This window comes from Passer montanus, unplaced genomic scaffold (genome assembly GCF_014805655.1).
Source record: "Passer montanus isolate IOZ18808 unplaced genomic scaffold, ASM1480565v1 scaffold33, whole genome shotgun sequence".
NCBI classification, from domain to species: Eukaryota; Metazoa; Chordata; class Aves; order Passeriformes; family Passeridae; genus Passer; species Passer montanus.
This window is the reverse complement of record NW_024368041.1, coordinates 1,020,902-1,045,821: the sequence shown is the minus strand read 5'-3', so window position 1 is coordinate 1,045,821 and position 24,920 is coordinate 1,020,902. Positions and strand designations below refer to the sequence as shown.

At 33.5% G+C, this 24,920-nt stretch overlaps 1 protein-coding gene across 1 annotated transcript in view; it reads left to right on the top strand.

Moving 5' to 3' along the window:
• CSMD3 (CUB and Sushi multiple domains 3) overlaps nucleotides 1-24,920 on the top strand; it is a 593,341-nt gene that overhangs the window by 275,206 nt on the left and 293,215 nt on the right. Inside the window, exons 11-12 of the mRNA XM_039715519.1 lie at nucleotides 9,871-9,974; nucleotides 16,012-16,124. Coding sequence (XP_039571453.1) covers nucleotides 9,871-9,974; nucleotides 16,012-16,124 — 217 coding nt within the window. The remainder of the gene's footprint in view (nucleotides 1-9,870; nucleotides 9,975-16,011; nucleotides 16,125-24,920) is intronic.

Here is a 24,920-nt window from a genome sequence, read left to right as displayed (position 1 = left end):
TTCATCACCAAACATCAAGAAGGAGAAAAACAAGCAAAAGGGCTCCTTAAAAAAAATCAAGCTTTTTTTTTTTAGAATAAGAAGAAATTAAATATGGTGAGCTAACTGCTAAATTTAGATGGATCAGAAAACTAGGTCCTGGTTCTGTTAATTTTATATTACAGGACTTTTTTTAAAAAAAATTACTTGTATGTTATCTTTTGTCATCACCATGTTTTATCTTGAATGTATTTCAATCATAAAAATTTCCTTACTGCTTACATAAATACATTCTTTAAAATGTATTCTTTAGAATATAGGTTTTTGAAAGTTTGACAATGTTCACATTCTTGTCCTTTTATCTACTGAATTTTGAAATACTTTTGAAATTAAGAATGACATACTTGAGAGCTGACTTTTGATTTTGACTTTAGGGTTTTTTTAATTATTATGTTTGCTCAGGTTTTTTTAGTTTTTGGAGGTTTTTTTCATTTGGTTTGTTGGGTTTTTATGTGGATGTCACTTGTCTGTTAGGAAGTCTATAATCTGAATTTTGTTGAAATGGCAGAGCTTACTGAAAATTTATAACATCTGTTTCCAATTGCTGTAGTCCTTTTCTTTCTAAGAAACTGTTTAAATAATTCAAAGTATCTGAGAAATTCCACACATGATATTTTCTGCAAGTCTGGAGAATTATACTGAGGGAATATATTGCAACTATTACTCAAATAATATTAAATATGGTTGTCATTTAATCACTTTGTATTAAAATAGTATTTTTTAAAAATATGTTCTTACATTCAATTCTTCCCTTTCTCCTTCTTCATGTCATTAAGTTGCTGTTTTCTTCCTGCAAAAAAAAGAACCTTTCAATTTCTGAGCTTTTTTGCTTTTAGACCAAGCCAAAAATAAGCAAAAAAATATTCAGCAAAGCACTGAGTATTTACATTAAATTATTCACAGCCGTTTTATTTTGTTAACCATGTCAAAACTGTCAGTGGAACATTTCCTAAGCTTGCTGTTAAGCCTAAACCCAGTTGCCATCCATATTTAATCAGGTTAACAGCATAAATCTCAAGCAGGCAGGGTGCTTCAGCATGAATTCAAAGACCCATTTCATGAAGTTTTTTTTGGTCAGGTCTGTTGGAACAAAGCACACTGCATCTCTTTTTTGCACGCAAATGCCTCAAACTTGGCTTTTCCTAAGCCTAGTGTGAAGCTGTACTGTGGGTGTTACAGTCAGCAAAATGATTAAAAAAGTATGAATATACTTAAACTCGTTGTAAACTTATATTTTACTCATAATTGTGTTCTTCATCCATTCAGATTAAAAAGGCTGCTCTTTTATTTGTCTATATTAGAACATTTTTATCTTATATGAAACTAGAAAGTGTAAATATATTTTGGTTCTGTTCAGAACACAATAAATCTCTTTGTAGTGTTGCCTAAAATATTCTTCCATATTGCTCGTGTACATTTTGATCCAGTTAAAACATCTGAGTCACATATATTACAGTTAAAAAATCTTAGAAATATATGTGGATAGAGGGGAGATTCTCTCAGCAGAATAAGAGCACAGTAGGGAATCCAGTTATTCCTATGGCAGGAAGCTAACAGGTTTGGCTGTGAAGGAACAGACTAAGTTGTTAAATAAGAGAATTTGGAGTCAGGAAGTATGTGCAGTTGTGGAGGGATAAATGACTTGTCATTCCATCCTGAAAATTTGCTATAGGTCTTCATTATAAAAGGAGGACAGGTTCATTATCTTAATTATTGTAAACATTTTTTCCTGCCATGTCTGTGACTATAGGAGTGATGTTTCACACTGAAAATATGAGTGACCATATGGAGTGGGTGAGATTGTGCTTATTGCAATAGCTACAACAAAAGCAATTATTTCTCTTTGAATCATTAGCAATATTAGGTTTTAGCTGTTGCCTGTATTTACTATACCTGGAGCTATTAACTTTGCCTTTTGATAAAACTTTATGTAAAATTAAACATCAAATTTGAATTTTAATTCTGTTTGACTTTCTATAAGTTCCTAAATCTTACCTCAGTTACTACTCCCACCAATTCTAAATGCAAACATTTTTCTTACTTTTACTTATCATGGATGTCCACACCCAAGCTAGAACTTTTAAAAAGACATATGTATACAACTAAGAGACTTTGATAGCAAATTTCCAGTACTTGCACTGTGAAAATTTGAGATGTTTCAGTCTTTTTTGTTTGATGCATTTTTGGCACAGAACTTGTAGCTTTTTTCCATGGTTGAGTTCACTTGGTTGCTCTTGTGAGTGATATTTACAGGAAATTGTTCTGCTCAATATATACCTTTTTGTGATATTAGACTGGGAAATAGAGCTGATAGTAGTTTGTTTGTTTGTTTCTCTGTTTTCTATAACGGGAGCCCTTCAAAGGCTCATGGTGCCAGTCTCTGCTCCCAAAATCTTACCTTGTAAACCCAATACACATTCAGAGGGGAACCTGAAGGCTTGCACTGAGACGTAAGTCACAGTAAGATTCCCATTTTTCCATCGCTTTCAGGATGTGTGGCTGCCCGTCAGGTTAGGCTGACATCAGTTAGTGACCTCTCTGCTTTCTTTTGGAAAAGATGTCTTACCCTCTGTGGGATTAAGTGCAGATTTCTGGGTGCAAGGATATCCTTCTGAGTAACTACTGAAAGGAGCAACCAAAGCAGGGACAAATTAGTTTGAAATCATCAGGCCCTTCCTATGGCTACAATTATTTTTCTTTTTGAGAATAATAATTTCTTTTATTTTTGTAAACTCTGACACTGAGCTTAGTTTTTTGAGGGAAAGATGACTGTGATTTTTTCATTGTGGTTTTATAAATTAGTTTATTTTTCCTGCTTATACCTATTACTATCTCCTTATAATGGTCCAGGCTAGTCATACTTCCTTTCAGGCTATATAGAGCATCTTTATCTCCCTTTATCTCCATAGCTGTGAAAGTAAAAAGAAAAAAAAAAATGGCAGCATGACCCTCTGGCCTATGAACTGCTCATCCCTTCTCACTGTTGTGGCAAACTTGCTGAGAGTAGTCTGCCCCATCATCTAGATAACCTATAAAGATGTTAAAGAAGACTTGTCCCAGTATTCACCCCTGAGTTACAGCATGAGTTTTTGGCCCCTAACAAGACATTGTGTCACTGATAACCATCCTCTTGGCTCAGACTTTCATCCTGTTTTTAATCCACCTTGCTATCTGTTGAGCCTATGCATCAAAGGCTTGTCTGCTAGTACCTTGACAATGCCAAAAGCCTACCTGAAGCCCAGGTGGAAAATATCCACTGCTTTTCTTTTAGCCACCAGGCATGTTATTTAATTATAGAAGTCTATCAAGTTTGTCAAGCATGGCTTCCCCTTGGTAAAGCCACACTGACTACTCCTGATGATTTTCTTGTCCTTAATTTTCCAGGATTAGCTGCTCCATGGTAGCAGTAATATTAAATAAAATTACACCTAGTATAAATAATTTAAATAAAATTATAGCTAAGTCTTATAATAAATAGTGATCCAATATATTTTCCTTCTGAAACTATGCTTCTATAATCAAATGTATGATAACACAATTATTTTGATAGAGGGACCTGTGATTCTATGGAAAATTATGGTGATAAAGCTGATCAATCAGACAGCGATATTTCCTTGGCTTGTATCATCAGATATAAATGCCCATTATTTACTTACTGGGAAGTATTCAGACATCCTCAGCACAAAAGCAATTAACCATCCTAAGGGCATATGAGGACACTGAGATACAAACAGGATGTGTTTTCTTCTCCTTGCCTAATTTCGCTTCTACAAGTGACAAAGGCAGCCAGACATCATTAAGAGTCTTTAGGTAGCTTTTTTTCTTGCGAGAGTAATAGTGAAAAATGGAGAAAATAGGTATCTTGTGAATGATTTTCAGTGAGGTGAATTTCTTATGTTTTGTTCTTATAATATGCAATTGCAAAAGAAGCAATTAAACTATTATGTTTGGCAACAGTCTTAGATATGTTACATTCTTGGAAGGATGTTTTAATTAATATTTATTCCTTAATATTATCTAATATATAGCTAATTTAAGCTGTATCTTAGCTTAATACTTAACTACACTTGTAAGGAGAAAAGATTAATTTCATCTATAGAAATGTCATCTTTATTTACTGGTAGAATGTCCCATTTTATGGAGTGAAAATGTTACTATACATATGAAAGTATTTTTAGAGTTACATTTGAATTGGAAGACTCAGGATAACAGATGCACAAGTATATGCAACTTTGTATCCTTACTCTTCCCCTTTCGAAGCTGTTCTGAGGAACATACCATTCTGCCGTGGATGGTTTGAAATTTTTAAAAGTTGAGTGCTTCACCTGGAACACTATCTTCCTTGAAAAGTCTTGAGGGAGGTAATTTCATCAGGAACTAGATACACATATTGAACAACTGTCTGGAAAATCTGCTGTCTGGAACACATCCTTCTGAGCATGCTCTCTCTGAAAAGTTGTAGGAAGTTCTCAAAGTAATCATTAACTGTTCAATAAAACCTTTTCCCATTTTACTTCTGAGCTGGTGTTTTGCTCAAGGAGTGAGTTCTAAAGGATATATTCCAAGGAACAGAAAGAAGGTACACCTACAGAAATTTGTTAGAAATTAGATTTCTGCTCTCAATGATTCCTTTTAAAAATTTCTTACAAAATAATTGGAGACCAAAGTACATAATTACAATTTTCAGAAAATTATTTTTCAAATAGGACTTGACTTTTTCCCTGTAGAGACTGGATAATACTTATTAGTTTTACTGCCTCTTATTACTATTTCTGTCTAGGTTTATAACTTCAATTTAAATCAGGGATTCAAACTTGTTCATTATTTTTGGGTTTATAAATAGCAAGAGCAGCCCAGGATGTAGAGAGACTTTTGCCTTCTGTTTAGCTACTCTTTAATTTTTTATTTTATTTTTTTTTAGGTAATAATGCACAGGTGAGAATCTTTTATTTTTAATTAAAAAAAACAAAACACACACACACACACAAAAACAACCAAAAAAACATGTACAGTTTTTTTTATAAAGATAGCAAGAGCAGCCCAGGATGTAGAGAGACTTTTGCCTTCTGTTTAGCTACTCTTTAATTTTTTATTTTATTTTTTTTTAGGTAATAATGCACAGGTGAGAATCTTTTATTTTTAATTAAAAAAAACAAAACACACACACACACACAAAAACAACCAAAAAAACATGTACAGTTTTTTTATAAAATGTATATATGGAGGAAGAGAAAATGCAAAATTCCTTTCTCCTCATAATAGTATATAGGGATGTATTTAATAATATCCTTTGGAACAAAATTCAAGATATTATTAGACGGTATCAGAACAATTGTAGCAGTCTGATACCTGCTGAATTTTTCACAAATGCTATTATAAAGGCACAAAACTTTTAGGGACTACTGAGTATCTCTTTCTGAAAGAAGAAAATATAGTAATTGCTTAATTTTAAGATATTCTCAGTTCTGAAGCCATACAGATACATATCTGGTATCATTAGTTAACTCATTATGTGTGAAATGATAGCTCAAGACTGGTGGCAAACTGTCTGAGATAGAATCTCTGAAATTTTCTTTTTCTGCCTTCCAGAACCAACTTTTTGTAGTATAATCCTATTATCAAGAATCTTATAGCTTGGACATATCATTGATGAATATTTCATAATATTGTTTCCTGATGTTATACCTTGTTATTTGAAAATATTTTGTGGTCCCTCTTTTTTTTCTATTCAGCTTTGAGAGAGTCTGTGGGGCAGTGGATCAATGTTTGCATACATCAATAAAACAAAAACATCCAATAAATGGATCTTATTTCATTTATATTAATGCTTTAATCTTGCTCTGCGAAACTGGAAAAATAGACTTTACTGGAATGTATAGATCAAGAAAAATACTTGTCCCTCCACTTTTGATTGCTATGCATCTACTAACCAGATCAATAGCACACTTTAGTAATGCTAGTCTGATTAAAAAATATGTAGAATAAAGCAATAAATCATCAGTTTTCCCTGAAGTGTGTACTATTATGAACAACAGACTTAAAAGTAAAATAACTCTAATGTTTTACTCTAATATTAAACTGATTCAAGGTTACTACCCAACTTTGGTTTGCCATTTATAGATTTTTCTGAAAATTAGCAAAAGTACTGTTAGATAACTGGTAAAAGCAGACTTTTTGAAAATTTTATTAAAAAGTTTTAGTTTATTTACTCATCTTACCCAAATTTCAGTTTTTATTTTGAGAGGTTCCATCACAATCAACTTTAAATTCTTTTCAGTATTCTGAAGGGAATAGTCAATATTATAAGCACTGCAAGTCTGACTGACTTTAAGTGTTATCTAACTAAAGCTGACATGGTAAAAGAAGGACTCAGAAAACATACCCTTTAAACTACTTATTTTCTTGCTCGCTTGCATATTTGGAAGGATTTGAAGAACATTTTGTATTGTGTGTGCACTTTGCATGTCAAAGGATGAATTTCCAAGAAGTATACAGGGTTTCTTTTTACAGAAGGAACATGTAAAAGCTTGTACAGCACATGTGTATTAAATTAGTTTCCTGTTGGATATTGACAGATCTGCTGTTACTATACGTTACTTTTGCTCAATTTGTGCAAGTTCCCTTAAAACTAAATATCTTCAATATGAGCTGACAAGCACATTTGTTGAATAAATGGCAAGTTTACTTTACCAATTCCAGAGTTTGTGATGTAAATCATGTTAAACCCACTTGAAATGGGCTGTGTATAAACTGCCACATACAGCTTGTTTACCTTTTAACAACCTGGAGTTATTAAATACTTCACTGATACTATAGAATGTTTTAGAGTAGGCCTTAGCAACTGGTTTTAACCCTCTTCCAGCCGGGGTGTGCATGGTAAACAAAATAATTTACTGTCTCAGGGAATAATATTTTACTTTTTACTGCACATAAAATCTGCCTCTGTTTGGTGACTGCTGTTTTTGATTTTACTTTAGTAGTGTCAATTTAGAACAAAGATGAAGAATTTTATAATTCTCAGTTGAATCAGAAACTTTTAAGAAGAAATATGGTTAATAGACTCACAAAAATAAGATTATCAAATGTTAATATTTCAAATTATTTATAGTCAGTTCCTAAAACATATTTTTTATATATATTCTAACATTTTTAGACATCATTGCTTCTTATAGTCTTAAAAATGTGACTGTTTAACAGAATACGGTACAAGACAAATGTAGACTAAGGTATGCTCATGTGGCTTTATAGAACTACAGTTTTCAATGTCCTACCTATCCCATTATTAGTTTTAGGTGAGTTACAAAGAGAGTGAGACGAAAATCTTGTAATTAAACATCCTTATCTGAAAAATATTAATGGAGAAAAAATATATAAACTCTTAAAATATACATCTCTTTTGATTAAAAATAATTTTAAAAGCTGTCTTTATCATGGAAAATAATTTCAGATTGTAGAAAAGTGAGAGTTATATCAGAGCAGCCAGATAAGGACTGAGTCATCAATAATTTGGATATTCACTACAGACAAGTGGAAAGATTGAAGCTGAAGCCTTATAAAAAGGTTGAAGCTAAAACTATGCATTCAATGAAAAAATTTGTTTTGATTATTTTTTCATGTTCTGCAATATTCCTTAATGGGACAGATATTTTTCAGGGAGTTTTCTTACTTTTTTATTTGTGAGCATTGTTAAAAAAAATGACAAAGGTCTTACTTTTCTGCAGTGAAATAAAGAACACATTGGTTTTTTGTCATTCCTAATTTAAAAAAAACATATCTTCAAAATTATATTTTCCTTAACCTACATCTTTTCATCTGATGAAATACACATCCCAAGGAATAATGTTGATTGTGCTAAAGAAAATCTGTTTAAGCTTTCTGACACAACCTATGAAGACAAGTACTTCAATTACAAAGGAGCAGACGCCTTGTATCAATTTGGTGGTACTCAACTAATATAAAATATCTAGGATATTAATTAAAAAAAATTATCATTGCACTTAACCAAAAAAAAAAATCTGATAATGAAATTAGATTTCTTTATGTGTTTAATGGAAAACAGGATTAAAACTTCTGATCATGAATTCGTTATAAAATTTTTATACTATCTTCCTATGCATATAGTATTTTCTTCTTATGCATATAGTAGTGATGTTTTTTTCTGCAATATTATTTCAAAATATGTTTTACTGTTTGTAAGTGAAATATGCTTTCAAGTTGAATTCAATACGGACATTATTTTCCCATGTTTTATTGTGGAGTCTTCTGTTCTGATGTAACTCCACATCTAGTTGCACAGGATTTAAATGTGGACCAAAAATAATGGCTTTTTTGTTTTGTTGGTTTGGGGGTTTTTGGTTTTGGTTGGTTGTTTTTTTAAAGTACTGAGTGAAATATATGTCAGCCTTAAATGTAGTTATGGATTTCAGTTTAAATTCTTCTGTCTAGTGTTAAAAATTTTGTGGCTAGAGCAGCACAAAATATCCAGAATATTTTCTTAAACTAAGAAGCTTAAGAAGATTTATGTGTGGTTTTCTCCTCTTTACTCAATTAGAGCAAATCAGCTGCTTGCCTACACAATTTTCCACGTCCTTTCCATCTGTGCTCTCTTAACTCTCACTTCTTGGGGGTATGGCATGCATACATGTACACACATGTACATGCACACACAGGAATTTACATGTATGAATGTGAATGTGCCAAACTGGCTGCTTTTCAGTGTACTTAAATCACCACTTACACCTGTGGAAAGGAAAGTGTGTCTCTTCCCTTTGGAACAAATTGCAATCCTTGGAACACACATCAGTTTTCCAGCTTGCCTGTACTGGATCTCACTCATAGAAACACGTTCTTCTTCAATTACCAGAACTCCAGTGTAACAAAGGAATAGGAGCTTTCAAGGACATGATAATAATCCATCAGAATGGCATCCACATCTTTAAACACAAATGCTCTCAGTTCTCAATTATAACTGTAATAAAAGATTATTTATTACAGTATTAAAATTCCTACATATAAGTATTCTGTCAATTTTATCCACGTGAAATGTTGAGGAAATAAAGACAGAGTTACCATGATTAATACATGGGTGGAAACAATTTTCTTTTCTTTTCTTTTCTTTTCTTTTCTTTTCTTTTCTTTTCTTTTCTTTTCTTTTCTTTTCTTTTCTCTTCTTTTTTCTTTTATATTCTTCTTTTTTTCTTTTATTTTATTTTCTTATTATTTTCTTAATATTGTGCTGAAATATTTATCCTTTAACAGAAATATGCATAGAGCAATTAAATTTACAGGAAGTTAAAAATGGCCATGATTCTGATAGTTGTATTTTGCTCAATTTCATTAATTAAGAGAATTACTTTTACCTGTCATGTCTGTTTATCCTACTTGAGCCAGATTATACATGAGGTGTAAATTATATTCTTAACCTTCACTGCATTTACTCAATGATGTACAATTATTTAGTTGGTATTTGAAGACAGTGGTACTGCACATAATGCAATTAGTTATTTTGCCCTTTGAGTATATACTAATCAAAATGTAATGTGATTACCCACAACTGTAATAAGCATGTAACAACTGCATAAATAAGTGAAATCATGGTGCTTTGAGGAGGTCAGAAGAGTGATGATACCTAAAGGGTTATTATAATACACATTTCATGAATCAAAACCTTGGGCTTAATTGCACTAATTTATTGTAAATGTGGTAAACTTACATGCAATTATTAATTGGAAGATTACTTTTATTTACCCTGCTGAAAAGCTTAATTTAAAGATTCATCCCTCAAGTACCTTTATTTATTTCTAAAATATACTTACTTATTTTATTTTGTAGGTTATTCAGATAAATTTTGAAGAATTTGATCTGGAGATTGGCTATGACACACTGACAATTGGTGATGGAGGAGAAGTGGGTGATCCTAAAACTGTACTTCAAGTGTAAGTCTTTTGCATTTACAGTTTGTGTCCATTGAAGAATGTCATTAATGTGTTTTGATGAGACTAAATAATTTTTCCAATCAGATAAATCTGAACAAAAACTAAGTGAGCTTCTAAAATTACTAAAGGTGACTGTTTAAATATATTGCTATATGTTTACTGTTCTGAAGTCAAAAAGTGATGACCTAGACAAAATAAAAAGATGAACTCAAATTAGAAGTTTGAAAGGCATGGTGTGGACACTTACATTTAGATATGTAAATTTTTAGAACTATTTTGCTCTATTTTCTATGTTCTCAAATTAAAAGTGTATGAGAACATATATCTATAATTGAAAATAGATATATGGACAGCTTGTGCACAAATTTTACAGTCCCCTAGCAAGGTTAGCATGACAAAAGATGTACTGTAGTGTCTTGACCTTAATTTGCTTATAGACTATTATAGATAACTCAGAAGAGCAAGTTAACATAGTGAAGAAAATTACCACAGAGAAAGGCTGAATAGGGTGTTACCTAAACCACATTTTGCAAACCAGCATTGAGAATTGAATAGATTTTTATCATTCATAATTTTTCTAGGATGTGTGAGCCCAGATATATAGCTATATAATATTCTTAATAATCACAGGTTAACTTAAAATACATATTTCTCAAATACTTAGCTTGTGGCAATAATACTAACAATTGTCTCAAGAAGACAAATCCAGAGTTTTATTAGTTTATAAAATTTTCAAGACAGTGTTATAAGTCAGTGGTTCTGTTTGTTCCACAGTAACTTGCAAATATGCAGAACACTGTAATTAGGCCTTATAATGAATCATTTTATATAACTCTAGTTCTAGTCTGAATAAATCAGTAATGTAGGAGAAATTAATGTCTTTTGAAGTACACTGCATTTACTTTTTCAAATCTGACTCAATTTTATTAAAAAAAAAGTGATCTAATGCTTAAACACTATAATTTGCCTGTAAGGGATTATCTGCTATTTAGAAAATATTCTTTTTTAAGGTCAAATACTATTTAGCTGTTAATTTTAAACAAACTGATATTTCAACAAATACCTGATGTTATAATTAGTTCAAATGAGTTAATAATTGAAACACAGATAAGAATGTGATACAAGGTTAGAAAAAAAATATATTTAATAATAAAACAAAAGAATAACAAAATTAGGATTATTTAGAATGATATTCCCTTCAGTTTATTTATTGGAAATGTATTAAAAAATTTTACATATTTTAGTTTCCCATTTTTCACCGTAAGAATGTTATCAAGAATTAGTTTAATTTGAGTACACTAAACCCAAACTTTGCCTCTTTTTATGTCCTAATTTTACCTTATTCATATTAGTAAATTGCAAAACTTCAAACAGAACATACATTTTTACTAAGATTTACAGATTTTTCTAATGAATTCCCCTTTAGATTTATCTTCCAGAGGATAGATTATCTGGCCTTCTATTTTTAATTGTTTTTTAATCATTCTATCCTTTCAGTTTTGTTCTATTTTATTTAATATCTTTGTTAATGGTCTGGATAAGGGGTTTGAGTGCTCCCTTAGTCAATTTGCAGATGATACCATGCTAGACAGGAGTGTCCATCTGCTGGAGCTGAAGGTCATGGGTCTGTAGTTCTTGATCTTCCTTTCCCTCAGGAGTGACGTTCTCCTCCATCCTACCATGTATCTGTAGTTGCCTGGATCTTCCTTTCTCTCAGGAGTGATGTTTTCCTCCTCCTGTAACCACGTGACTGCCATGACTTTTCCAGCAATGGAAAGTGACCTGGCAACAACATCAGCTAGTTTCCTTGTGATCCTGGGATGTGTGTCATCAGGCCTCATATACTTATGACTTTTCAGTTTCATCAAGTGGTCTTGAACTTGCTCTGTGCTTACAGTGCTAGTGACCTCTCTCCCCCAAATCCCATGTAGAGGATGGAGGATTTGAGAGAAATGGGAAACCTGACAGCCAGTGAAGACTGAGGCAAAGAGCTCTCTGAAGTACCTCAGTGCCCTCCATATCTGTTGTCACCAGTTCTTCCCTCTCAATTATCAGGGGAAACACTCTCTTCAGTTTTGTTTTTTTTTTCCAGAAGGATTGGACATTGTTCCAATATCAAGTACTGGAAGAGACTATCCAAGGTGGTGTTGGAGTCAGCATCCCTGGAGGTGTTCAGATGTGTAGATGTGATATTTGAGGACATGGTTTAAGGGTGGACTTGGCAGTGTTGGTTTAACCATTGTACTTGATGATCTTACAGGTCTTTTCCAACCTAAGTATCTGATTCCAGGATTATTATTCATGAAAAGACCAGTATTTGGCCAGGTATCTATGGTGCAATTGTTTTAGGATAGCAATTGATTAATGGATTGCAGATAAGTTAATTGCTACCACTAATAACTTTGAGACATGTGGTAGTACTGTAATTTCTACTTTGTAAGCAGTACTAATCATAAAAAAAAATATTGCTGACAATGCTAGAATTCAATTTCAGCTATTCTTAAATTCCTAAGCTATATGGAATATTCTCTCATGTGGAAAGAACCCTTATTAAGCCCCAATTCATAAGTTGTTATTAAAGTTCAACTAAAATATTGTTACTAAATTACAGTAATGCATTAAGGCAAAGTGCAATAATATTTTAAATTTTGAGTAACATGGTAGAATAGTCTGCCCAGATGGTATTTCATTTAAGATGTTTGTATTTCATAAAAGTATTTCTGATGATGTGTCTTAGGTTGGGAGAAATGATGGAATTACACAATTAAAATTGTCACAAATATAAAGAATCCTGAGGTTTTTTTTTTTTAATTAGAAAAGTTAATTAGAATTGTGGAGTGTTAACATACATTAACTGTAACTAGATGGGTAAATAATTTTAAAGAATTATTACTATGAAGATCCTGGAAAAGCAAAAAAATACCCCATTAATTTATGGGAGTTTAATATTAAGTAACATTATACAATAAGCCACAAGTATTTTTTTTTGTTTATCCATAGAATCATTCTGTGATCATAAGTATCAATGGTGAAGTTATTAGGGTTAAAATGCATAAAAAATTACACAGAAGATGGAAGATAATTAAGTACTGTAAAAACCATGTACATCTTTTCTCCTGTGAGCCATGCAGACTTTGTCCGAGATACGATGCATAGCAAATAAATCAGCTGTTGTATCATTTAATTTTTGGGTTTTAAATTTTGAAATAATTATCTTTCCCCTGGAAAATTCCTAAAGAACATTGGTTTAAATATGTCTCGTTTATGTGTTAATAATCTGAAAACATTTATCTTCCAATTTGTCAGGGTTAATCAAGAAACTTATCCAAGTGTTTAATCTGCTAGTTTTACTGGGCACTGCTTGATAGGAAGGTTGAGAAGCAAAAACTGAAGTTAAATAGCATTTCAATAGAATTAGGCTTCCTAAATTGATAATTGCAGTCCTGATTATTCCTATTCTGCTGATGTTAATCACAGAAGGAGCTAGACTCCAAGGCCTTTTCAGTACTTGCCATTAAGTTTCCCTGGGTGCCTGTGATTCTGAGCCTGTACATCCCTGCACCCAGCAATGTGACAGTCTGCTCTGGCATGGTGAGCCTGGCACCCAAGTGAACTTAAACCCAATTGCTTTAATATTTTTAGTCTGTTTGAAAAGATGACTGATATGAAGGCTTTCCTATGAAACTAAAATGCAAGGTGGAGCAGTGTTATTAACAAGGCAAAGAGGGGAAGAAGGTAAATAAACAGTGATGCCATACATCAGTCACAGCACTTTTTCAGGACATTTGGAAGATTGCTTTCAGCAGTTTGGTCTGACAATTGCTGCAGGTGGCTTTTAATACAATGTCCATCTAGCCACTGGTTCCTGTAACATGGTTTTTGGAAATCCAGCACAAAAAACGTGAAATTCAATCTTTCAGTATGCTTGCTGTGTTGGGTGTGCATGTGTCCAATCTCGTATTGCAGGTTCTCTTCAGCAAATGGAGAGTGTCACAATCTTCTGAATGTTCTCAAACCCAGTCGTCAGTGTACTCTCTCAGGGGGAGAATATATGTCACTAGGATGTGGGAGGAGTAGTTCTGAAGTTGTAGAGGAAGAAGTGGAAATCACCCTGCTGAGTGTTGTAACTGTTAAGCTGTTTAATAAAAAGAGAGACATCATAATCATATACTTCCATTTCTACTGCTGTCAGTGTTCACTATTCAGCTCTTAAAAGTGAACAGGTACTTCCAGGAGAGGAATCTGGGTACTGATTCCAGGGTAGAGGAATCTACATAAACCCCCAGAAGGACAGAAAGGATAATTCTCCACTGCAAACTTTCATTATTTTCTTAAATAACTTCCTTCATATAATAATGGTTTTTCTGGATCTTATTGCTCTGTGGCCCATTCCTAAAGGTTTTCCAGGGACTTAAAAAAAGGACTTAAAAGATAGATCAACAAGTGATTTTTTTGTTCTCTTGATTTATTATTTTTTTTCATAAATGTATTTTCAAATGGTTTTTTTCCTCCTGTACTACTTAGTTGGAAAGTATTTCTTGTAAAACTATGGATGAAAAAAAAAAAGGATTTATAATTAATTTCAGAAAATGGAAATGCTGAACATTTTGATGAAGGTTTATCACAGAAATTATTCTGTCAGACACAGCAGAGAGATTAATATTCTCAATATCCTTAATATTCAAAATACATACTGTCAGTCACCAGTGACAATTGCAAAAGTCTGTTAGCCATTACATCAGTGTGGTTTCTCAGAAACATCCTGTTAATCTACTAATTTGGCAAAGACTGAACTCACTGAAGACATTTTCCCTTAGTGCAGGAATGAGCAGTTAATATGTTCTTTTGGCCAGGCATTTACTTGTTCAGTTCTGGCAAGAGTCTTTCTAGTAGCTCCATCTGTGAACACAGATGTGGGAAACAGACGTGGGTTTTTTTCCCACAGCACACTGTTTAATACAGAAGGAAGCTAAAAAAGACCAGAGGGAAGAACTAAAATTAACTGTGAAATGCATTTAAAATAGTCCATTTTAAGTTTCAGCTAGCTTTAAAGAATGGTTAGAACTTCAAAAAATGAACAGTTTTCACTGCTATACAGTATCATGCTTGTGATTCACTTTACAAGAATGAAAAATATCTGGAAACTTTTCAGCATTTGATGTCAGATAATAAACTATAACCAAATTTGAGACAAAATTTTGGGAAGAAAATGCATTATAACATAAAACTGCAGCTTTCACAACATTTCCTTATTGCTATCACACTGTTCAGTCAGCAAATAGAATTAACATTTAGAATTGCATTAATTTGCAAATTTTTTGCAAACAATATTGAAATTAAAAAAAAAAAAAGAAGAGAAAGAAAATCAAGTTTACTTCTTTCTATTAATCAGCACCCTGTAACAGTAGAAGGTTTTAAAGTTGTGACATTTGTTAGTTTTCTTGATGAAGGAATATACAACAGCTGATTCTTTTTAGGCTGTTCTTCCTTTGTTGTAGAAAAGGCGATGAGACAAAGTGAGAGAGTGCAGGGAACACATGAGCCTTCATAATAATGTTGCTACTTAAAAATTACAGCTTTCTTTTAAATATGGAAGGCATGTATTTCAAAGTGGGTAGTTGCATACTGGAAAAATCAAAGAATCACTCCAATGCCTCATTATGGGCTTCTAATGCCATTGATATGCCTTCATGTACCTGAGAAATGGACACTGAATTGTCATATTAGGTTAAGGATTAGAGAAGTTGTATTTCTTTCTGGAGCAGCAACTGAAAGTGAGATGAAATATTTCAATACAACATAAGTAGTAGTTGCACATGTTTATAGACTACCATAAAATTTCCAGTCATTGGAAATGTGAGAGGTGTCTTGGCGGGCCAGACAGTAAATAACTAATTTACTGTGAGCTGAATGCAATGAATTTAAAAGTAAATATTAAAAAAATGCTTGGCAGTTATTTAGATTTCTTACAAAAAGAAAAAAAAAATCTCCTTACTTAATGCTTTATGGCTTTACAGAAATTTTCTTCTATCTATAGGTTAACTGGGAGCTTTGTACCAGACTTAATTGTGAGCATGAGCAATCAGATGTGGTTGCACCTTCAAACGGATGAAAGTGTGGGCTCAATTGGTTTCAAGATTAACTACAAAGGTAATGGCATCATTGGAAGCAAATGTAATGGTGTACCAAAACTTAGACCAATATTGTGGAATGTTTTTCTTTCATATGAGTGAGTGGATGCATTCTATTTCCAGTTCTGTCAGTTTTAAAAAGAAGAAAAATATAAGCTGAACTATTAAAAAAAAAAAAAAGTTCTCTTAAAGGTGCTATGCTACATTATGTTACATGAAACTGCATGCATTTTGTTTGATGTGTTGTTACAGTGATTGAGTTTTGACATTTAACTTCACTCTTATTCTCTCTTATTTAATATGGAGAACTATTAAAATGAAATAATTATGTGGTTATTTAAAGATGAATGAGTAAAAAAAATGAATACTTCCTACATTCTTTTGAAAATGAATGCCTATCATAACATTAAAAAAAAACCACTGCAAGTGAACAACTTGAATTACTGCTAAGTTTTGAGCCAGGACCAAGAAAAACCTAATAATGTTATTCTTTATGGTCTTAAAGTGCATAATGCACTATATATACAATCTGCTGCTATTTGATACCTCTGGAAGAACATACAGTTTCAGAGTTCAGAGCATGAACATCAAAATCAAAAAAAGCTGAAGTACAACATATATACACACACACATGCATTTCTGTATTTTTAAAGAATTAGGTTTGGGGTTTTTTGTATATTACTTTTAACATAGAAGTATGTCTTTCTTACAAGAACTTTATTAATTGCATGGTTGCTGTCTAGTACCAAAACCAAATAATAGAAAGTATGATTATTCATCAGAAGATGAGAGAGACAAAAGTTAAACCAGTGACTGTGTCTATTAGAAATGGAGCTGATGTTGCTAAGAATAGGCACATGGAGTGAATGAGCATATTGGGAATAAACCTGCACAATGGTGACTTGCTGGGTTGTTGTTGGAGGTGGGTTTTTTGTTGTTTTTTTTTTTTTCCTTTTTGTCCATAATACACCTGTAGTTTAAAGTAAAGCTCCATAGTGATACAAGTGCAGTTGTGCGCTCTTGATATTAATATCTAGTGGTCTAAGATAGGAAGATTTTAGTACTTTGCTGCATGGTAATAATTAAGACCTAGGATTTCCACATTCTGGCTATTGAAAGGGGAAAGAGAATGATTAGTATAAACAAGTTTAATAATTTTCTAATACAGAAAAGCTAAAACCATGTTTTAGTGGAAAAGGATGAGCTTTAGATCTGAACTCCAACTTGCAGAGCTCAAGTTGTCGATTCTTTTATTTACATGATTCTTTCCTCATAAAATTAGTTTTACTTGCAATAGTTTTAGTTTGCAGAAGGCAGAGGATTATTGTCTATTCTTATATGCTATGTCTTCTTTTATTCATGAGTTACATTTATTCTTAGAAGCTATAGTTCTGCAAGAATAAAATTAATTGAATATGAATAGGTAGAAGGGTACAGAAAGGGTGAACATTCACAACAGCATCTCCATATAACCAACTTTGTGATTGTATGCTTAGGTATTGAATCCATTTCTCTCTTGCCCTACAAAGGTAATTTATGTTAGTTCACTAAACAGCATTTGAATGCAGCAAACACTCAATGAATATGTGCTCTGTGGTGGTGGTTGTGGGGTGGGAATTGCTTTTTTTTCTCCTTTTGTTTTAGTTTGGGTTTATTTTGTGGGATTCACCACCACCACCTCACTGCCAATCCAGAGTATAGGATAATTGTGTCATCTAAGTTGCCTTCATTTTGATCCCTGAGAGGATGTGTTCATTAGACATATCAGAAATTGGGTAATGGTCATAAAGTAAAATGGAAAGGGTGTCAAGAGCCACTCATGTCTTAAGGCATTGCTATTTCCGTTTCTTTTAAAACTGTTAAGTCCTTTCTGGTAACAATGGTAGGCACTGAAAACAGATGCATAAATGGATCAAAGTATTTTGGATTAGCAACTGTTCTGCAATTTAAGTTTTGAAATTTATGAATTGGAATTTGAGAGAAAGTCCAGTGAGGTAAACTGAGTATTTGTATTAGAACAGTGCATTCAGGGCTATGACATAACACGGAATTATTTACTAGAATCAAAAAATGGTAAAGAATTTTCCTTTTTCAGAGAGTTTTTAGAAATACTTACAAGAATGACGATTTCTAGAAGTCAGGGTCAAAGGAAAGTCCAGTTTAAGTTATTTCATGAATTCTTAAGAATGTATGCTTAACTTGCTTGTTCATCTCTTTACTAGATCAAGCGTATTACCCTAACTTGACTTCTTCCACCTCACAAATTTCACTCTCCACTTAGACAGACAGCTATGGCTGATACTGTATTTATTTTTACATGTATCTATTATGTGTTTAAGTCTTGTGAATTTCTGCTGACATGATAAGTGCAATTACATTAGCATTTTACATTAGATCCAGCTGTTTGGCTTTTGAACTGAATCTTCTCCTGATCAGTCCCACTGCCCCTGTTTTAGTTTTCATCATGGAGCAATCTTGAGAGGCACAAATCGCATTCATTTGAGGTAATTCATAGGTGCAATTGAATGGCATCACGAATAGCATTCCTTTTGTGCTTCAGCTGCTAATGGGCACTTCTCAGAACTTGTAAAGCTTTTTTCAAAGAAAAACCCCTAAAATACCATGAAATGTATAAGATGGGCACTGTATTGTTTCACTTTATTGATCTGCTTATGCTGGACTTAATTACTTGATATTGTACTTGATAACAGTACTTACTAACACTAAAATATTTTACTACTAAAAGGTTTTGATGCCTAAATATCATTACTTGATATTGTACTTGATAACAGTACTTACTAACACTAAAATATTTAGGCATCAAAACTAAAAGGTTTTGATGCCTAAATATTTGCTTCTGTGCTTCTCAGACTCAACTAACTAGATGTAGTGGAGATATCCATGCCTCATCCCATCAATATTCGTAAAGACATTCTTAAATCTAAGTGATATTTGCATCTGATTCTGCCAGGCATTTTGAAGATCATTCTAATTCCTACATGGAATATGAGGAACAAAAGACTATGGGATGTCATCACCCAGTGCCCTTTCCCCATTGCCCCCCAAAATGGTACTCTTCCTTACAGTGCAAGATAGAAGGACACCTCCTTTCTGACTGGAATAGAACTGAATATGCCACATTTTTAGTGATAGAAATAGACAAATTAATTTTTAAATACATTTGTATTTATCAGTTTTTAGCTGAATAATTCTTTTAAATTTATGTTATTACAAGAAATAACAGGTCATCCTCTTTTATGTATCTGCCATTTGAGAAAATCGAGGAAGATTTTGTGAAATTTTGTTTACTTCTACATTGAGGTGTTGCAGATGGGACTATTTTATAGTTTTTAATAGCTGGACAACATTATAAATATTTAAATATTAAAAATTAAATGTTTGTGAGAATATTTTAAAGTAAATAGATAATCATTGTTGTTTTAAAATCCCTTTTCCAGTATTCCATAAAATAACAGTATTTTAAATGTTGAATAATTAATATAGGGATTAGACAGGACAGAAATACAAGCACTGCCTCACTACAGTTAATATTTTATCTGTTATCCATTGTAGTATAAACTGGTTTCGGTCTGTTTCATGCTGCAAATGTATGTGTAGCATTATTAAGTAAAAAAACATGGAATATTTAGAAATTGTAAGTGAATTATTTTTACATCATAATTTTAGGGATTATTTGAAAACCTTTCTTTAGAAATGAGATCAGACTTTGGTGGTTGCTTAATTACCAATTAAAACAAATAAATAATGGATTATTTTCAAACTTCCCATATCATTACTATGAAAAGAAACCACAAATTAAGCATTTGGTGGTTGCTTAATTACCATTTAAAACAAATAAATAATGGATTATTTTCAGACTTCCCATATCATTACTATGTCGTTTTAAATGTTGGTGTGTTTCATGAATGCTTAGGATCATTCAATATTTCATGAAATGGTGGCCTATTGTCACATGCCACTTCTATTCTCAAAGCCATGGTGAAGAGGAAAGAATTATCTAGTTAAACAGTAGTAGCAGAGAAACTATCTCCAACATACTCAAACACTGGAACTGAATGGTATTCATCTATAATTGAGTAAAAAACAGCTGCACAAAATATGAGACAAACTTATGGCAGAGCCTTTGAAGAAACCCATCTTTCGGAGATAAGAATTGTGAATTTATTTTGATACACAAAAAACTTTTATAATCTAGCAATAGAATATTATAGTTCCTGGAAAATTATATATGAGAATATAAAGTGTAATAGTTTTCATACATACTTGTCTCCTTTCGTAACTTTGGACATGTATGGAAGATTAAATACAAGATATTCCTTATACAGTCTTTCAGCATAAACTGTATGACAAAAATTTTGGGATTAAAAAATAATGTAAATTGTAATGGTGTAAATTAGCAGGAAAAGATGCTGTAGGGAATGAAATCAGTAACATAAACATAGTAAAAATTAGCTTTATCAGCATCATGTGGGAAAGCTGAACTTCTCTTTAGGTCAGATTTGACTCTTCTGAAATGGACAAAAATAACCTCAGGGCAGTCTTTTTCTGTTAGGTCCTGATATCACACCCTCAGTTTCTGTGCTGTGGCCAGATCTGAGGGAAATTTTTCTCTTTTGTTGTATCTGTTTTATTTTTCTGTATTCTTTGAAAACTCTTAAATTGGCAGGTTCTCCTGATAGTTCCGCCTCATATTAGGACAAAAACTGTTTATTCATACATCAGACATACTCCAATCTAATTACATAAGAAAATAAAGTTGAAGAAGGTTACATTGACTAAAGTGCAATGACAGGTTTGAGTAGAGGGCTATTTAAGATGCCAATCTAAATAGCAATGTATGTAAAAAGTGAATTTGAAGCAAAGTGGACTTGCTTGTTCAATTTTCCATAATGATGATCGAACTTTAGCATATGGAACTTAAACCCTGACATTCAGTATTTCAGAAGATTTCTTTTTGCTTAAAGCATGACATTGATCTTGCTTCAAGCACTATGGCTTGTTCCTGAGTTCTTGGGATACTAGTGCAGCCTGGGGCAGCTCTCTGGAGTTTGTGATCCACATTTCATCCCATTTTCCTAGCAGTAAATACTGAGTTTCAGACACACCTGAGGTTTTTTGTCACAGATGGCACAGAGATATTTTTCCATGACAAACTGCCCAAGAGTGATTGCTTTTCTATTGGTGACAGAATACTGAATTATCTGAATCCATTGTTAGTCCTCCATGTCTAAAAACACAAATTTCAAACGTGTGAAATAAGAAACGTTTACCATAACACAGACTTCAGGAAGGTCTCATTTTGACAAACTGTGAAAGTAGCTTATCTGTGAAACATGTGCCTTCATGTTGATTCTACCAAGAGAAAAATATAGCCTTAATACTTGCTGTTCTTATTATTGGCTAATTAAAAAAAAAAAAAAACAACAACCAAAAAACCCAAAAAAACAACTAAATCTCAGTGAAACTATGGACAGTTTAATTGTGTAATTTTGGGTTTCACAAGACAGTTGATGTGTTTCCTTGGTTAAATACTATGTAATCCCACTTTTGTGAGGATGGGGAAAGTAAAGCTTTTCTGCTTTCTGCACATCAAAACCAAGAATTAAAACTATGACACATTTCTACTTTCTGAACTGTTCAACTTTATAAATTTCTGTGTATAGTCTCTTGGGGTATTTTCACTGTTCTGATGATTTCTGTTGTCTTTCTATCCACTCTTCTCTGTGCTTGTCATCATGTGCTTGTTCTCTTTGTGTGTTTTGTGGTGCATTAACTAGACAGGATCATATAAATCACTTATTTAATTGGATTCTAGCCCCAGTTCTATTCCTTGTGCATACGAACTTCGTTTTGCAGAAAGAATGACATGCAGAAATTCGCACTAATGGTGAAAATCCATGCAAATTATTTTAATTCATGTAAGTGTCATGATTAGTTCAAATTCTTAAATGTAAACATTGCTTTGTATTTTTTAAAAAAATAAACACTTATTTTTGAGCAACACTACTTACCAACAGTTTACTAATACAGGAAAAATTTCTCTGTATTGATTCCACGTCTGCTGAAAGTTGTTGCAAGTTTTATAATTCAAGATAATTTCTATTTCAGATGTTTGTTGAACATATTAAGCAAAAGTGCATCCATTTCAGAAACTTGGGGCAGTTCCCCTTGTTAATTTAATGGCAAAATAGTAATTGGTTTTGTATTTTACTCTTGTGTTCTTCCTGCTTTGTTGGCCACAATTACCACTGACGTTTTCTGACACTACTCAGTCAGCATTATCCAAATATGTTAACAATATTTTTATCTAACTTTCAAACAATGCATTCAACATAAAATTTCCTGTTTGTAATCCTAAATTATAAGAATATGAGAACAGTTGTAGAGAGGCATAACAAAGATTCATTTAACTGAGTACAACATAAGGAAAAACAAGCAAGCAATTCTATAGTGATACTTCTACAAAATGTTTTCTTACTCCCTAACAGTTTATGGCATATACACTTCCTAAATCCAGTGTATTTAGAGTAAGTAAAACTTGATGGACTTTTTCATTCATGATTTCTTCTGTTTTTCCTCTCAAGCTCACATATAGTATTCTAAATATTTTCTGGCAAGGACGTTTCAGTAAGAAGTATTTCCTTCTGTTCACTGTAGTTCTACTAGCTTCATCTGATGCCTTTTCATTTTTTCTCTTAGAAAATACAGTGTATTTAATCTTCCATTTTACTGCTTACTTGGTTTTGCAGAACTTTTATTTCTTCAGACGTAACTGTCCTCATTGCTGTTTTGTGTAAGCTATCATTAGCAAGCTTTGTCATTTCACTGCTTGCCTTGTTTTCCATCTTCTAATATATTGTCAGACAATAACTTTAACTACCCTGACATCTGCTGGACAAGCAACAAGGCAGAGCAGAAACAATCCGGGAGGCTCCTGGGAAGCACTGATATCAGCTTTCTGACACAGGTACTGGAGGACCCCACAAGTTGTACTCCTTGTCCTCATTCTAATAACTGGGAAGGCCTTTTTGGTGATATGAAGTTTGGGAGCAGCCTTGGCTGTAGTGACCATGAGATCTGAGTTCAATATTGGGTGAGGAGGAAGCAGGTCAGCAAGTAAAATTACAGTCATTGACCTCAGGAAAGATGACTTCAGTCTTTTTGGGGATGTTCCTTGAAGAATCCCATAGAAAAAGTCACCACAGGGAAATGGGGTCCAAGAGAGTTGATATCCAAGGATCACTTCCAACCCTGCACAAGAACGATGCATCCTAACAAGTAAGAAATCAGACAGCGGGGACAAGAGAATAAATGAAGAATGTGTGTGAATAAATGAAGAACTCCTGTCGTTACTCAAACAGGAAATACACAGGAAATGAAAGCAGGGATGGAAGTGGCCTCTTGGAATGAATATAGAGAGATTGTCAGAAGTAGAAATGAGAGCAGAAAGGCCAAGGCCTATCAGGAATTAAATCTGGCCAAGGATGTCCAGGACAACCAGAAGGGCTTCTTAAAATACATCAATGATAGAAGAAAAACAAAAGGATAATGTGGGCCCATTAGTAAATGGAGGGGAACCCTGGTAACAGGGGACACAGAGAAGGCAGAGTTATCAAATGCCTTCTTTGCATCAACCTTCACTGACATGATCAGCCCTCAGGGTTCTCTGACACAGCACAGAGTAAAGGAGTCTTGCAAAGAAGACTTTTCCTTGGAGAAGGAGGGTTGGGTTAGATAACACTTAAGTAAACTTGACATCCACAAGCCCATGAACTCTGGCAGGATGTGTCCATGAGAGAGCTTCTGAACACTGTAGCGAGGTCACTCACTGTCATGTTTGCAAGGTCATGGCAATCAGGAGAGGTGCCTGGAGACTGGAAGGAAGCAAATTTCACCCTGGTCTTCTAAAAGGGCAAGAAGAAGGACACAGTGAGCTATTGGCCAGTCAGCCTCTCTTCAACCCCTGGAAAGGTGATGGAGCACCTCATATCTGAAAGCCATCTGTATCCATATGGATGACAAGAAGTATTAGATTAGAAGTATTCAGCATGGGTTCACTAAAGGTAAATCAGGCTTGACCAAACAGATTGCCTTCTACAGTGAAACAGCTACCTGGAACAATGAAGGGAGAGCTGTGTCTACCTTGGCTTCAGCAAGGATTTTAATATTGTCTCTCACAAAATCCTGACAGACAAAATCAGGAATTATTGACTAGATGAGTGAGCAGTGAGATGGATTGAAAACTGATTGAATGGCAGATCCCAGAGGGTCATAATCAGTGACAACCTAGTTGAAGGTTTTTCACTAATGGTGTCCTCTAAAGTTCTATACTGGGGCCAGTATAATTTAACTCATTCATCAATGACTTGGATGAAGGAGCAGATGCCTCATTGGCAAGTTCATTGATGACACAAAGCTAGGAGGAGTGGTCAACACCCCAGAGGGCTGTCTAGGCCTTCAGAAGGACCTTAAGAGGTTGGAGAGATTTGCAGAGAAGAATTTGAAATTCAACAAAGGCAAGGGCAGGGTCCTGCACTTGGGGAAAAATAACCCCATGGACCAGTACCCATGAGGGTCCTGCTGGAAAACAAACTGACCACGAGCCCAGCAGTGTGCCTGTGTGGCCAAGAAGGCCAATGGTGTTCTGGAGTGCGTTAGGAAGAGCATTGTCACCAGGCCACCAGAGGTGATCCTGCCCCTTTACTCAGCCTTAGTGAGTGCTTTGTCCAGTTCTGGAATCCTCAGTGAAAAAGAGACATGGAGCTCCTGGAGCTAGTCCAGTGGAAGGCAAAAT